The 15,976-nt window shown below is 42.4% G+C and overlaps 1 protein-coding gene across 3 annotated transcripts in view; it reads left to right on the forward strand.

Moving 5' to 3' along the window:
• ADAMTS12 (ADAM metallopeptidase with thrombospondin type 1 motif 12) overlaps positions 1 to 15,976 on the forward strand; it is a 378,886-nt gene that overhangs the window by 266,632 nt on the left and 96,278 nt on the right. For 2 of the 3 annotated variants that reach the window (XM_043488506.1, XM_043488508.1), the window contains exons 14-16: positions 2,461 to 2,581; positions 13,013 to 13,257; positions 14,907 to 15,045. In XM_043488506.1, coding sequence (XP_043344441.1) covers positions 2,461 to 2,581; positions 13,013 to 13,257; positions 14,907 to 15,045 — 505 coding nt within the window. The remainder of the gene's footprint in view (positions 1 to 2,460; positions 2,582 to 13,012; positions 13,258 to 14,906; positions 15,046 to 15,976) is intronic. The other variant, XM_043488507.1, reaches the window with a different exon arrangement.

Genomic DNA, 15,976 nt, shown 5'->3' on the forward strand with positions numbered 1-15,976 from the left:
ATTGACTCTGCGACTTTGGTGAGGCAGCTTTTACCTAGCACTCCTGGCTGACAATTAACAACCATCTCATTGTTACCACACTAGGGCTAAGCTCTTATTTTTCTAGATCTTTAACTATATTAACAATGGTTTCCATAACACAACCTTAGCACATTAAGAGTAAAAACACAGCAGGCAAATGTTAACCCAATAACCACTTTTAGAATAATTTTTCTTATGTTTTCTAATAGGACTCCTTCACCCCCTAAAAAGGCTCTATGTCTATTAGGGCCTTTATATGACCAGGTTCTTTATGCTGTTTTATGATTAGGGTATTATGAGCAGTCATGCATATCAGTACCAAGGGCATAAATGCATTTGGCTAACAAACTACCAGCAAAGGAGTTTAAATTAAAACACTCCTTTCACCCTGGATAATCTCATAAAATACCACCACCTGGGAAACTTATTGATTAAAGTTCTAAATTGATTCTTATTTGGGAAGAGATCGGGGAAGGCCTTCTGCCTGTGTCACAGAAATTAGGGAGTAGTCTATTGAGGCAGGCATCAGAAAGACAGATACCATCTTTAAGGTGAGCGCCGGGGGCAGCTTTTCGGAATCCCTGAAAACCTGATCTGCCTTGCCTGTCAGGCTTTCTCCTCGTGACCTTGTCATGGGTGGAATCTCCTGAGCTGGCCTTTTCAAAACTCCTGAAAACCTGATCCGCCATGCCTGTCAGGTTTTCTCCCTCATGACCTTGTCATGGGTAGGGTCTCGTGTGTTGGCTCCCGGCAGTAAGCAGAAGAGAAGGAACAAGTGGAGAGGGAAGGGTGATGGCTGAGAAGGACCGATGGACAGAACACTGAGAGGGGATCGGGTCCAGGCACATGAGCAAGATTAGTCCTGGCTCAGGGGAGAAACAACCCGTTTCTCCCATGGAGCTGGAAGGAAGGAGGTCAGGATGGCTGGGATACGGTAAGTGTGATAGGGGCTGGGATCATAGGAGGCTCCCTAGAGTCTGATGTGTGTCTGCATGTCTGAGATCTCATCCTGTGTGGGACTGGAGTGGTCTCAGCATGAAACCAGGAAAGTAAAGGGAGTGAGTGACCGACTGTAGGTGATGATGACTATAGCCATTGCATCATCCCTGGGAATCTCATTAGAGAGGAGAGGGCGTGAGGTTTGCACATCTGAAAGAGATTTGCTGCTCCAATGACTCTTGATTCTAAGATGTTTTTCACTGTTTTGTTTTTGAAACTGTTTTTAATTTTGCTTCTCACTCAGGGGAAACTGCAGACCCATTCAATGTATACCTTGTTTCTCTAAAGCAGTATTTCCTTTATCATCAGTGGATGCTTTGAGTATTGCCCTGGTCACCACCAGGAAAAGGAAATGTTTCTTTATAGACTCCATTTCTATTCTTTATTCTTTTTTTTTTCCCATTCATTTTTATTAGTTGGAGGCTAATTACTTTACAATATTGTAGTGGTTTTTGCCAACATTGACATGAATCAGCCATGGATTTACATGTATTCCCCATCCCGATCCCCCCTCCCACCTCCCTCTCTACCCAGTCCCTCTGGGTCTTCCCAGTGCACCAGCCCCGAGCACTTGTCTCATGCATCCAACCTGGGCTGGTGATCTGTTTCACCCTAGATAATATACATGTTTCGATGCTGTTCTCTCGAAACATCCCACCCTCGCCTTCTCCCACAGAGTCCAAAAGTCTGTTGTGCACATCTGTGTCTCTTTTTCTGTTTTGCATATAGGGTTATCATTAGCATCTTTCTAAATTCCATATATATGCTTTAGTATACTGTATTGGTCTTTATCTTTCTGGCTTACTTCACTCTCTATAATGGGCTCCAGTTTCACCCATCTCATTAGAACTGATTCAAATGAATTCTTTTTAATGGCTGAGTAATATTCCACGGTGTATATGTACCACAGCTTCCTTATCCATTCTTCTGCTGATGGGCATCTAGGTTGCTTCCATGTCCTGGCTATTATAAACAGTGCTGCGATGAACAGCCCTGCCATGTACTGGAGGAGGAAATGGCAACCCACTCCAGTATTCCTGCCTAGAGAATCCCATGGACAGAGGAGCCTGGTAGGTTACAATCCTTGGGCTTGCAGGAGTCGGACATGACTCAGAGCCTAAACCACCACCACCACCTGCCGTGTGCAAGTCAGTGTTCAGTATTTCTGTGTTCTAATCCACGGGAGTTAGTGTTTTAGGGCCCTTTCCAGTTGTTTCTTGGATACCAAGTATTTGTCTTGGCCACCAACTCGGTAGTCAATACCTGATATAGGAACAATGACTAGTGTGTACATTTTGCATGTAACACAAGTGTAAAACACATGTACTGGCCTTCAGCCCTGATCTCGTCCAGAGTAAAGGGGGAAGAAGAGCCAGAGGTCCAGGGCAGGTGTGGCATCTCCTGCCCATGTCCCTCATCCTTAACCTCTCTTCCCTGTAGATGGTCGGCTGCGATTATGAGATCGACTCCAACGCCACGGAGGACCGCTGTGGTGTGTGCCTTGGGGATGGCTCAGCCTGCCAGACTGTGAAGAAGATGTTTAAGCAGAAAGAAGGATCTGGTAATAAACAAATAATTGCAGTGGCAGGGGACTGAGGATGAAGGTCAAGATGGAGTGCTATTTTTTTTTAGCAGATTGTAACTTTTTAAGCAGATTGTTAACTTTCACAGAATTCAAAATAGATATAGCCTTGGCTACAAAGACTCCTTGGCAGTTGTAGAAAAGGGATTGATTACTAAGCAACTACAGGAAGCATTACATTGAACTAGGGATCCAAGATGGCTGAGTGGCTGCCCACAGGACCAGGTTTAGTAGTGTGATCCCTGGGAGAGGATCCAGGGCTGAGGGCCAGTGGACCGAGGCCTGAGGGAGAGAAGGGAATGAAAAGCTGGTGGAGGAGGATGCAGACATGGGACAGGTTCCATAACTGAGGGCAGAGAAGCCAGCAGTGGGTTTAAAGGCAGAAGAATCAGGATGTAGCTTTAGGACCAGAGGAGAAGCAAGGCAGGGTTACTTCAATTTGCTCTTATTCCCAATCCCTCCCCATAAGAGGGTCCCTCCCAGTGGTGCCTTAAGTATCTCCAGGTGGCTTCTCCCAGCTAACACGTGCTCCTTACCCACACCCCACCCTTCCTTCCCCATGATTATCTTTTTTGAGATTTCTTCCTTTAACAGCTTCAGGCTACTAATAATCTTTGGGGTTGGAGAGCTCATCCCCCTTGCTCCTCCCCAGAAATAACCAGACAGGTAAGGGAGTATCATTAAGCCAGTTACGTTATATGGGAGCCAGTATAGAAGTTGTTGTACTTCAGAATTTTCCCTGCATAGGAGCGACGGAGTTGAGACAGTACACAACAGCTCTCATCAATCATTGCTTGAGGCTACTCTGGGGAGGTCAGGGGTCCAGTGGTTGATTCTCTGGATTCCAAGGGAAGCAGGTGCTGGGAGTAGGGAGGCCAGTGTGCCCCACCCAGGTAGAGAGGGGACGGTACCCCTGTGCTGGGGCTGGGGTGACGACCAGGGCAGAAGTCGGATCCTGGGGCACCTCCCTTCTAAACATGCTTACCACCTGGGATGAAGTGACTAAGTATGCCCAAGAGATTCTTCATTAACTGACCTGTTGTTCCCTAGTGCACATAAGAGTGGATAACCCAGATTTAACTTCCATCCTCGTTTTTTGATCTTTGACTATTGAATCAGTAAGGTAAAATTGTAAAGTGAAATGCTTGTCCTGCCCTTTCAAATTATGGTTGCGGGATTATATTTCATGTCTACTATTTGATAGCTTTATTATGCATGAAACAGCTTTTGCATTTTAGTAAGGATGTGAATGACAACCCATCTATCTTAAGTGTATGGTCAAGTGTCCTGTGATAGCTAATATTTATTCAGTCTTTACAAAGGTGTTATGTAAATAATTTTCATTATTTAGATGTGACCTTATTTACTTGGATTAGTAGAAGTCAGACTTAAAATTGCATTCCTTTATTTATCCTGTTTTATTTCTTTCTTGTGGCCTCAGACATGATATGCTCTTAACATTATGGTGTGTGTGCTTAGTCTCCCAGTTGTGTCCAACTCTTTGTGACCCTTTGGGCTGTAGCCCACCAGGCTCTTCTGTCCATGGGATTTTCCAGGCAAGAATACTGGAGTGGGTTGTCATTTCCTTCTCCATAACAGAGCTTCCCTGATAGCTCAGTTGGTAAAGAATCTGCCTGCAATGCAGGAGACCCTGGTTCAATTCCTGAGTCGGGAACATCTGCTGGAGAAGGGATAGGCTACCCACTCCAGTATTCTTGGGCTTCCCTGGTGGCTCAGCTGGTAAAGAATCCACCTGCAATGTGGGAGACCTGGGTTCAATCCCTGAGTTGGGAAGATGCCCTGGAGAAGAGAAAGGCTACCCACTCCAGTATTCTGGCCTGGAGAATTCAATGGACTGTATAGTCCATGGGGTCGCAAAGAGTCGGATAGGACTGAGTGACTTTCGCTTTCACTTTCTCCGTAACATTCTGGTAACTCCTTTGAAAAGCGGAGTTTTCATTCTCAAATCTCTACAGCTTAACCTTTTAAGTCCTTAGGAAGTCAGGCTTTAGTTCTGGGATCTCATCTCTGCCCTGGTGTCCTAGGGGTGAGGAAAACGAACCAGAAACATCTTGAGTTTTCCTCCCGCTACCACACCTACCTCAGAAACTGCAGCCCATCTGGCTGTATGCCCACCACTGAGCATTTTTATCCCCATTGCCTTTCTGCTTTCTGATGGCTGTTGGCATCCAGAGAGTGTGTCAACTTTATGCTGTTTTTGCCCTGACAGCTTTCTCAAAGCCCTCTGGCACGGCCACCCACAGCACAGTAGAGGAACCCAGTAAGCACTCATTCTGGACTCTGCGGCACCCAGTTGGGGATCTGTGTTCCATATACCCACTGGACACTGGCCGGAACCCACTTTTGCTACATGCCCGATAAAGCTAGAAACGTTGTAAAGAAGCTGGCTGCCCCCACCACCACTCCCAGTCTGAGTGAGGCCTAACAGTGATGGAAAATTTTGTGAAAGGGAATCAGATTGTTTTGGAGGGGAAGATGATGTATGCAAAGGCCAAAATCAAAAGAGAAAGTTCCTCTCCTGGAAGACACCCACTGTATTAGTTGTTTTCTGTACTTGTTTACATGCTCTCTTGTGTTGCTGCCCTTTTTGCACCTTATATTGTATCCTTTTTTTCTAACACAATGCAATCTGAAGGCTGAATTGTCTTTCAGGCTTTTTCTCCACCCAGCCCCAAATCAGCAAACACAAAGGATATATATGAATATATATATATATAGTAGGTATTCAATTTACTCATGTAAATTTCAGTGAAAAAAATCTTTCATAGGGTGGATTCTATATTCCTTTGACAATAAAGGAGGCAAATCTTTATTCTCTAGTTATGTTGACATAATATCTGAGTAGGTATTTTCTCCTAGATGTCCAGCCTGTGGTTTTGCTGGAGTGTTGTAACTCTTTTATAGCACAAATATTGTTATAATACTGCATACCCAGTATTAAAATATTAGGTTTTAGTCACTTTCTGCTTCTAGCCCAAAGATTGTTATTCACTCATTCAGTCATGTCCGACTATTTGTGAACCTATGGACTGCAGCACGCCAAGCTTCCCTGTCCTTCACCATCTCCTATAGTTTGCTCAGACTTGTGTCCATTGAATCAATGATACCATCCAACCATCTCACCCTCTGTCATCCCCTTCTCTTCCTACCTTCAAGCTTTCCCAGAATCAGGGTCTTTTTTCAATGAGTTGGCTCATTGGTGAGCCAGCCCAAAGATGGAAATCTCTGAATCCTTCCTTTTTTTGTGCATGTTCTAAAGTATTCTTTTCTCTTTGTCTCTCCACCCAGAGCTGCTGTTGTTGACAGCAAGCTGGTCACGAGGGTCCCATTTGCCTTCAAGAGTCTGTGGCTTGTGACAGTCCCTTCTGGAGAATTATTCCCAGAACAAGTGTGTGTTCATAGCTGCAACATGGGGCTGATTGATTGAAGATGGCTTTGTTATTCCAGGACTTGTGCATGAGATCCCCAGAGCCTTGTCATCACTGTTCTTAACCATGACCTTGAAAGAAAATCCAGTATCTTTCTTCTAAGGAAAGTAAGAAGCCATCAGGCAACCCTGAAAAGCAATGAACTTGGGCAACAGGTGCAGACTAGCTGTTGTGGCAAAATTATCTCCATGACTAGGAAATAACGAGAATATGTGCTCAGTCACTCACAAGGATTCAAAAATCCTTCAGAGCTTGCATGGCCACACTGATCCGTGGCTTCTGCCTGAGTTCTTCTCTTTTTTTTCCCTGCTTTACTTTGGCTGTCAGCTTTTTTTCCAGTAGAAATATAGGTGAAAAAGTCTGCAATAGAGATGTCCGTGGCAGTCATACCCAATACCTCTTCCTCCCTGGCTGCTGCTGCTCTTGATGATGGAGGCGTGAAATACTAGTCAAGCCTTTTTCTTTATTTTTTGTGAGTGCTTCTAAGAAACAGAGAGGATGATGTGGAGTTGAAGTATGCTCAGAGGCAAAAAGACTGGGTTACTGGTCTAGATTGCCATTGACCTTGGGGAAGCCACTTCTCTGGGCCATTTCTGAGGCCCCGTCCAACCCTCCATGGTGTATTTTGTCTTCCCCATTCCCAGCACCAAGGCTGATCGTTTGTTGGTATCTAAGTGTTAAAGTTGGGCAGAATTTTTTGGAGAAGGTGTCTTTACTCATGGCTGCCCTGGAATGTCCCAACAGCTAAGTTTCCATCTTTCTCTGGGAAGAGGAACTCTGCTTAGTAGATCTGACGCTGCATACTAGATGGTGACATCTAGTCCTTTAAGTAGGACCATGCTTGGGGAACAAAAGAGCTATCATCTTGTAGACCCTGCATAATAACTTCTATTTCCTCTCATGGAGAAAGAGAAAAAAAAATGGCATCTAGGTGTAGCACCTGGTTACTGTGATGGAAAGTGTCTTCAGTTTGAAGAACTTAGGCCCAGAGTACACTGTACGATATACAGGAACTCCTTGGTTCATTTGTTCATTCACTCACTTGCTCTATTACTTGAGAAACTTTAATTGAGCACCTATTGAGTGCTCGGCATGGGGGACAGAATAATGAATAGGATGGTGACTCTTCCCACTGCTTGTTTCCTCACACTATCGGGGTGATGAAACCACCAGGAATCCACTGTGACATTTTGCTCTTAGGGAGGATTTAAATTAGGAGCCTGTTTCGAAAGGAAGTTGGGAGAATATTAAACCCTCTTCTTCCAAGGACACCCTGGGCTTGCCCCCCAGAGCCTTGGCCTTCATCCCAAACTCCTGCAGCCCATTCTTTTTGGTCTAGGACACTGACCCCTTGTTGTCCAGTTCCTCAGCATGATTTATTTCCTGCTGCCTAATCTCCTTGATTCTGTAATACTCACCTACCTTGATCTTTAATATTAGCTAGCTCTTTCATGGCATTTTTTAACTTCTTGCACTTAATCCAATTGACTTCCTAAAACCACCCCTCTGGACTCCTATGGCCTTTATTGGCTTCTCTTGACCCCACCAATGCCAGGTCCTCTGACCACTAACCCAAATCCTGGGCTTACCTCTGAACACCCTGGAACTCTCCTACGACTAATTTTGTCACTTAACTCAGGAGCCAAACCACTAGCCTTGATTCCTACCTCCTTTATTTAGTCCTAACCAGAATATACTCAACTTTTGTTTAAAATCTTTTTATGGAACTAGAACAGTTACCATATAAAGTTCACCTTTAATTTTATGTTTTAAGTACTACATTTGCATATCTATTGAGTAGATTTGATGCACATAGTCTTTTGGCACAATACTTAATTCAATTTCCACTATCTCATATACCTTACATACAGTTTTTCATTTCTACAATTCAGCATGCTAAAAAAAAGGTCTAGAGTCTAGAGAGCAGAAGAAACACACAGAATGTCCCTCTTCTTAAACTCTTGCTACTAGCATTCATATCTTCAGAAGAAGAGATTCCTGGAATGGAGGAAAACCAGCAGCTGCCTGAAATTGTGTACCTGACCCCCTGGATCCCATCCTGAATTGATTTTGTGTGTTTATATGCTTGGTTCTTCTGGCTGCAGCTCCCTAGGTTCTGCCACTGATCTTTATGGTCAAAAGATTAAATTCACATAGAGTTCAGAATTGACAAAAGTTATAACTTAAATTCCCATCTTAATTCCAAAATGAAGCACATTCTGGACTTTGGCTTGGGGCCTCTAGGCTCTGTGACAAAGTGATGTGATCATGAATATGAAAGGAGCCCATGAAGAGCACTCACAGCGCAGGTCGGGGCTGTGGCCTCAGTGTTGAGTGCAGGGTCTGTACAAGTCTGGGCAGTAGGACTTGAGATGCTTTTAAGAAATGATATGGCTTCATGACTCAAAGTTGCTCCTAGGCTGTCTCACAATATTCAGTTTATTTCCTATTGATTTAAGAGAGAATAGGGACCACTCTGGGGCTTCCAGGGTGATGCTAGTGGTAAAGAACCTGCCTGCCAATGAAGGAGACGTAAGAACATTAGTTTGATCCCTGGGTCAGGAAGATCCCCTGGAAGAGGGGATGGCAACCGGCTTTAGTATTCTTGCCTGGAGAATCCCATGGACAGAGGAACCTGGCAGGCTACAGTCCATAGGGTTGCAAAGAGTCAGATACGACTGAAGTGTCTTAGCACAGCACATACGGGGCCATTATATGATTTTAGGAAGGTGAAATGACATGAGGAGGTCAGTGTCATAGAAAGACTAGTTTGCCAATGATATACAAAATTGCCTGGAGTAGGAGAGCCCAGTGCTGGGATATCAGCCCAGGTCCAGGAGATGAGGGCCTGGACTAAAGAAGTTCATGTGAAGGGGATGAGAATCACATAAGAAAACATCCCAGAGACAGAATTGGAGGCAGAAGTTAGGAGATGATGATGAGAGAGAACATGGCTTTCTTGAAAACATATTTACCAAAATAACACCATTACTTGGAAACTGTCCTAAGTCACACTTTCCGGGAAACCTTGAGTTGGAAGGAGTAGGGAGAATGGACACTTCACACAGAAGCTCTCCCATCAGAAGAGCTGAAAGCCCTCCTGGGCTCAGGATGGTGGGCCTTTACCCTGGAAGTGTTCAGAGTCAGGAAGCCTCTGTCTGTTCCCTCTGCTGTTTCCACTGGTTTCCACTGGGTTGGCCAAAAAATTCATTCAGATTTTTCTGTAAGATCTTATGGAAAAACCTGAATGAACTTTTTAACCAACCCAGTAACAAGAGGATCATGGTTGCTTATGGTATGTTCATGACTCCAGGCCCCTTCATACCCTCTTTTGAAATAATTGAGGCTGAAGTTCCAAATCCAGAGCAGTTTAATTCTCAAAGATCTAGCTGATGAATACAATTATATGTAGCTCTTCCTCACTGTGATTTGTGAGCAGATCAAATGCAGGTTTGAATCTGAACCAGACACCAGGGTGTCACTGCCGTCAAGCCAGGCTTCAGACAGTGATCTGTCTTTCCCAGGCGAGAAAAATATCTTTCCTCACAGAAACCATGACATCTTGGCCTACAGTGAGGATCGTCTTGCTTGCCACAAACTGACAGAACAAATTAAAAAAAAAAAAAGAAAAAGGCAAGCTGGTAGTTGTAGATAAATTGCATGGGTTAACAGTATGACCCCTTCATAAACACATTTTTATTTGAAGTGACAGACTGGAAACAAAATAAGACAATGAGCAAATCCCTTTTATAGAATAGTTGGATAAGACGCATATTAGCACCAATAATCCATTGTTGCTCCTATGATATGTCTTCAGAAGTGAGGCCAGTCTTCTGCCCCATCCTCAAAGGTCCTGAATATTCTTTTAGCTTAAGATGTTTAGACTCAGGGATGGTTTTTACAGGTGGTCTCCATGAACAAAGAAGAGACTCCTTCTTTGAGGTCAAGATTATGTCTTTCCACTTTCCCCAATACTGGTGCAAAAGGATAGTGTTTACTGACGAAAATGAAAGAAAAGTGATATGCTGAATGAATATATTAATCGTTCTTACTACTTGAAGTAAGTACTACTTACCAACCCTGAAAATTTTCCCTTGACATAGAATAAATGTCTCAATAACCCTTCACCTCTACAACTTTTTTTATATGATTCTCATTTCTGTAAAGAAGACCCATGAATATGAGACATTCAAGGGGGTTTTTTTCAGGTCTGTTCTACCAATCACATTTTTTCATTAAAAATGCTATTTTAAGTGTATAACAAATCCTGGTTATAGATATGTGTGTATATATGTATACACACATATGGATGATGTAGCATAGATTGCCTCCTCTCTTGGAAAACATTTCTTCATTTTGTAGATAGACAGATGGTCATTCCCTTCCACCTAAATGTCCATTAACAGTATGTTGGTTAAAAAATGGGTTTATGTCATTTTGGCAGTTGTTGAAATGCTCAAAAATGTGGAAAGATGTGTAAGTTACATTAAATTTAAAAAGCAATAGTTAAAATGTTCATATAGTATGATATATCACTTGTTTAAAAAAGCATGTGTATGTGTGTTTATAAGTACAAAGAAAGGTTTCAAAAGAGAATCCAAGAGACTATTAAGTGTAATTATCTTTGGGATTTAAGACTCTGGGTGGAGGGAAATGGAAACTTTTACTTTTCATTTTACACTCCTCTCTATTGTGGGCTATTTTGTCATGTGTAAGAGTCTGTGGATATGTTATGGTTCTTTTTAACTCCAAATATCAGAATTTTATTTTTTGGGTTTCTCTTTGGTGTTCTTTTGCAAAAATATAAATATGTATTACTTTTGCTCATGGCTAAATCTGCCTCAGTTTACATCTTCTGTCTACAAACTATTCAGAAGCAGAGATTGTATTCAATCAAATCTTTTATTTTAAATTTGATGTACTTCCCCTTTTAATATGGCAGAATCTACACACAATAAATATTTCTAATTTTAATATTCTTAAGTGGAAAATAAAAAGCAAACTCTTGGGGGTTGTTTTCTCAACTATTTCTCATAGCTTTTTTATTTTCTTTGGTTTCTTGTTTGTTTTAAGACAAGGGATATGGTGGTTATCATACTATTTAATGGGCTTTCCAGATGGCTCAGTGGTAAAGAATCCACCTGCTAATGCAGGAGACATGGGTTCAATCCCTGGGTCTGGAAGATCCCCTGGAGAAGGAAATGGCAACCCGCTCCAGTATTCTTGCCTGAGAAATTCCCATGGACAGAAGAGCCTGGCGGGCTACAGTCCATAGGGTCTCAAAAGAGTCAGACACGACTGAGTGACTAAACAACAGCAGCATATCGTTTAACGCCTGTTGACTTTTCTGCATGAGCTCCGCTACGGGAAGCTCTGCGATGGCTGTAGGAAGCAGTGTTCCGAAGTCTTTTTAAACAATTCCATCACCCTCAGTTACATGTGATAAATATTTTGCCCTGCTAGTTGTAAATTAGTAGTTTTAATCAACTGTCTCAGGTGAGTTTGTGAGGGCCTCGTGGAATTTAATCAAGAACTTCATGTCCTTACACTTTGGTTCCTTTAGATGGCAGCTGCCAGTTTGAAAAATAGAGCTAAAGTTGTGGTCTGTACCCAGTTTCTGAGTAAATCATTCCTGCTGGCCTGTTTTGGGTTTTAACACCTAGGATTCTATGCTGTGTTAATGTCTGAGGGAAAGAAAGCAGTCAGGGCACTTTTAGGTGACAGAGATGAGGACTTGCTTGTTAGAATAAAACCTAGGATTAATCCAGTGGGAAATGACAGGATGATCAAGATCTTAAAATCAAGTTTTGTATGGAAAAAGTAAAGGAACAAAGAAAATTTAGCCTAGAAATGGGTAAAATAACTGATTATCAGCACTAGGAAGGATGTCAGACATCATCTCATTCAAGCTCCTTCCTTTTACAGATGACACTCAAAGCAGTTGGATAAGTTGATGGACAGCATGGAGCTTATTCGTGGTGATGCAGAAACTAGAATTGATTTCTGAATCCCACACTCAGTACTCCTTTCCCAGTGCCTTCCCCAGAGTCTTTCCTTCCTATCACAGCTATGAGGTGATGAACATATGCTTCTTACGTTCTTAAGAAGCATAAATAGGATGAATGCATAAAGGGCTTAGCTTAGAGTCTGGCAAAGAGAGGAAACCCTTCATGTTTTAATTCCATTTCTCGCCTGTAGGTCTCCTACCATAATATCCAATAAGTGAGGATAAGACTGTAGCTAGAATTGATCATGGTCTTTAAGTGGATGTTCTGTTTTTTGAGAATGTTGGATTAGAACACATGAGGATAAAACATAAGTTTATATTTCATCAAAACATAAGAAAATATGAAAAAAACTTTTTAATGAATATAATTGTCCAGCAATATAAAAAGCTGTGCTCAGAGCTGAATTTCTCATCATAAGTTGTATTCAAGTGTGCCAGGTGGCAATCAATGCAAGATTCCCTACAGAATTCTCTTAATAAATTTAAGCTATGATTAAATTATTTCCTCATCTGTTTTTAATTTTCAGGCAATGAGGATGAGGCAAAAGATGTAGCCACCGCAAGTGTTCAGGAAGATTAATCTGATAGCAGCAAAAAATGGGGAAGCAAAATGCAAATGGGAAGCTGGCTAGGGGTTGTAACATCTTGAACTATCAACAGGAAATCACAGAAAAACAAATGCTGGGTCAACCACAAAAGCTTCAGAATCTGATCTGCATTTATTTCACCTCTCCTATCATAAAACTGATTAAGTACTGAGTCACAAAGCTCCTGAGATTTCTACTCATGGCCAAGCTCCTTAAAGTTCCCCATGATTAGTGCATCTGCCAGTCTCAGTAACCACCCAGCAGGAAGACAAGGGCACTAAATGGTGGAGATGCTGGAAAGAGCATGGATAATGGGTTGGAAACAGACTGCGTTCAGCTAGCCTGCATGCCTTTCTTTTCTCCTTAGGTTATGTTGACATCGGACTGATTCCAAAAGGAGCCAGGGACATACGGGTAATGGAGGTTGAAGGTGCTGGAAACTTTCTGGCCATCAGGAGTGAAGACCCTGAAAAATATTACCTCAATGGAGGATTTATTATCCAGTGGAATGGGAACTACAAGCTGGCAGGGACCATCTTTCAATACGACAGAAAAGGAGACCTGGAGAAACTGATGGCCACGGGTCCCACCAATGAGTCAGTGTGGATCCAGGTAACACAGAAGTGAAGGAAACTGCTGACGTTTACACTAGTTAGGATCTTTCTAATTTTCTTTTCCAAAGTACTTGCCAGAGGATATGGCTCTAGTGGTAAAGAACCTGCCTGCCAATGCAGGAGACACAAGAGATGCAGGTTTGGCCCCTGGGTTGGGAAGATCCTCTGGAAGAGGGCATGGCAACCCACTCTAGGATTTTGCCTGGAGAACCACCATAGAGACAGGCTATAGTCCATATGGTCGCAAAGAGTCGGACATGGCTGAAGAGACTTAACACACCTTGATTAAGAATCCTTAAACCTCCTTTTAGCAAGGAACAAGGTGGGAAGTGTTGCTAACCCTTTATTATCTAAAATTGCTGAAATTCTCATGATGGAATGTCAGGGGCCCTAATATCGTCCATGGAGTTCAGTTTCCAGTATGGTCAATGCAGGCTATTTATTTCAGGATGAGTTTTTCCTTGGATATGAAAATGATAGCACCAGTCTATGTCAGCCTGTTATGAGTTTTCAAACAGCTTTCCAGCAGTGGTGATGAACTGACAAGGTTCTTTCACGTGTTTTCATGTGGTTGTCCTCAGACAAAAGATTTGACTTTCTAAAACCCTTGGAGGAGAAATATATTTATATATGGGATGTGCTCTTCAAAGGCAGAAGTGATTTGTCTACCGTACTGGCAAAGAACTGTAGAAAAGGAGTGGGATAATTATAGCAGCAGAGGCAAGGCAGGTTGGGGATTACGAATGGCCCAAGAGACAGTGACATCTAACTATATTCAGAATTTAGAGGAAAGTCATTTCAGAACCAGAGATCAGAGCATTCACAGAAGCTGGAAGTCAAGGCTTGACAGCCATGATCCGTAAATGTCAAGAGACCTTACATTTTAGAGGCCCACCAGGGAAAAGTTTTATATATGAGGACCTGCAATTCCATGGAGCAACCAATCCACCACCTCTAATGTAAGATGAATCTATTTCAAACACCTGATAAATAGATTGCCTGGAGAGGGAAAAGGAGGAGAAGGTCCCAAATTCTGATTACAATTTTATGCTTTGGCTAAAACCCATGACCATTTTAACCGCAGAATTATATGTTGTAAAGAAATCAGCCTAAGAGTTAGAAGAGGGCATCATAAAGCAATAACAACCAAATTAGTGTTTACTGAGTGCTAACTATATGCCAGGCACAGATCCAACCATATATAATCACATAACGATGATTTATTTAGCCCTCTTCAGCAATCCATAGTCATGCTGTGATTATCCTTACCTTGTTGATAAGGAAAGTAAGGCACAAAGAGATCAAGGAAATTACTCATAACCACAAAGTTAGTAGGTATGCAAGGGCACAGAGTGACCTACCAGCTATTGTTGGAAAGGGTACTCTGGTCAATCCCTCAGGATAATTCCCATATGATTAGATTTCCCATGGGAATTCAGTCAAGAAATAATAGATTGGGGCAGATTAGATGTAGATGTATGTAGACTCACAGGTGGAAGTAGATGTATTTATTTAATGGCGTTTGTTCCAGTGCATGCCTTCATGACTACTTTAAGGTGGTGGACATTGGGCAGGATTTTTATGTGACTGTGATTTGCAGTGTAAGGTCACATCGGAGTTTAGCATGACCCCTCTCTTGCTCTTTAGCTTCTATTCCAGGTGACTAACCCTGGTATCAAGTATGAGTACACAATCCGGAAGGATGGCCTTGACAATGACGTGGAGAAGCTGGTGTACTTCTGGCAGTATGGCCGCTGGACAGAGTGCAGTGTAACATGTGGAACAGGTGAGAACAGATGCTCTCTCTATGAACCATGAGTTCAGAATAAGCCATGGAGACAGGTCAAGCCGGCAGTTTGCACTCATGCCCCTGGGTCTGCAGGGCTCTACAAAGAGTGCCCAGGGGCTTCTATGGGTAGTAAATGTGTCAGGCATGGTATAAACAAAGAGGCGGTTTGGTTTTTTTTTTTTTTAATCAGCTTTATATACTATCCTCATGAAAAGTTTTGTTTACATAAAGAGTTACAAGTGTTTTGTTTTCTATATTTATTTATTTGGCTTTGTTTCGGCATGTGGGATCTTTAGTTGTAGTATGCTAACTCTTAGTTGCAGCATGTGGGATCTAGTTCCCTGACCAAGGGTGGAATCTGGGCTCCCTGCATTGGGAGCTTGGAGTCTTAGCCACTGGACTGCCAGGGAAGTCCCTACATGTCTTTTTACTTACTTATTTATTTATTTTTAATTGGAGGATAATTGCTTTACAGTATTCTGTTGGTTTCTGCCGTACATCAACATGAATCCGCCATAGGTACACCCACGTCCCCTCCCTCTTGAACCTCCCTCCCATTTCCCACCCCATCCCAACCCTCAAGGGCCTCATGGAGCTCAAATCCAGTGCTTTGTGAGAACCTGTGTGTCTTTTTAAAAAGCAAAACATAAAGATTTATAACTGCTCTGGTTGATGGATCACAGAAGTCAAACCACCTACAAGAGGCATCCTTTTAATTACGGCCACATCCAGACCATAACCAGCTCTCCTGATTCTTAGCCCAATGGTCTTCTTCTGTCTCCAATTGATCAGTTTTTCATACCTACAGGAATAATAGTTTTGTCTCATAAAATCAAGCATTGAAAAAAAAAAATCAAGCATTGAAGAGGTTCCTTGCTGTTAAGTATGCCAGGATAGGACAAGTTCTGCTGCGGTAACAAATCAAAAT

Source organism: Cervus canadensis, chromosome 16 (genome assembly GCF_019320065.1).
Source record: "Cervus canadensis isolate Bull #8, Minnesota chromosome 16, ASM1932006v1, whole genome shotgun sequence".
In the NCBI taxonomy this organism is placed as follows: domain Eukaryota; kingdom Metazoa; phylum Chordata; class Mammalia; order Artiodactyla; family Cervidae; genus Cervus; species Cervus canadensis.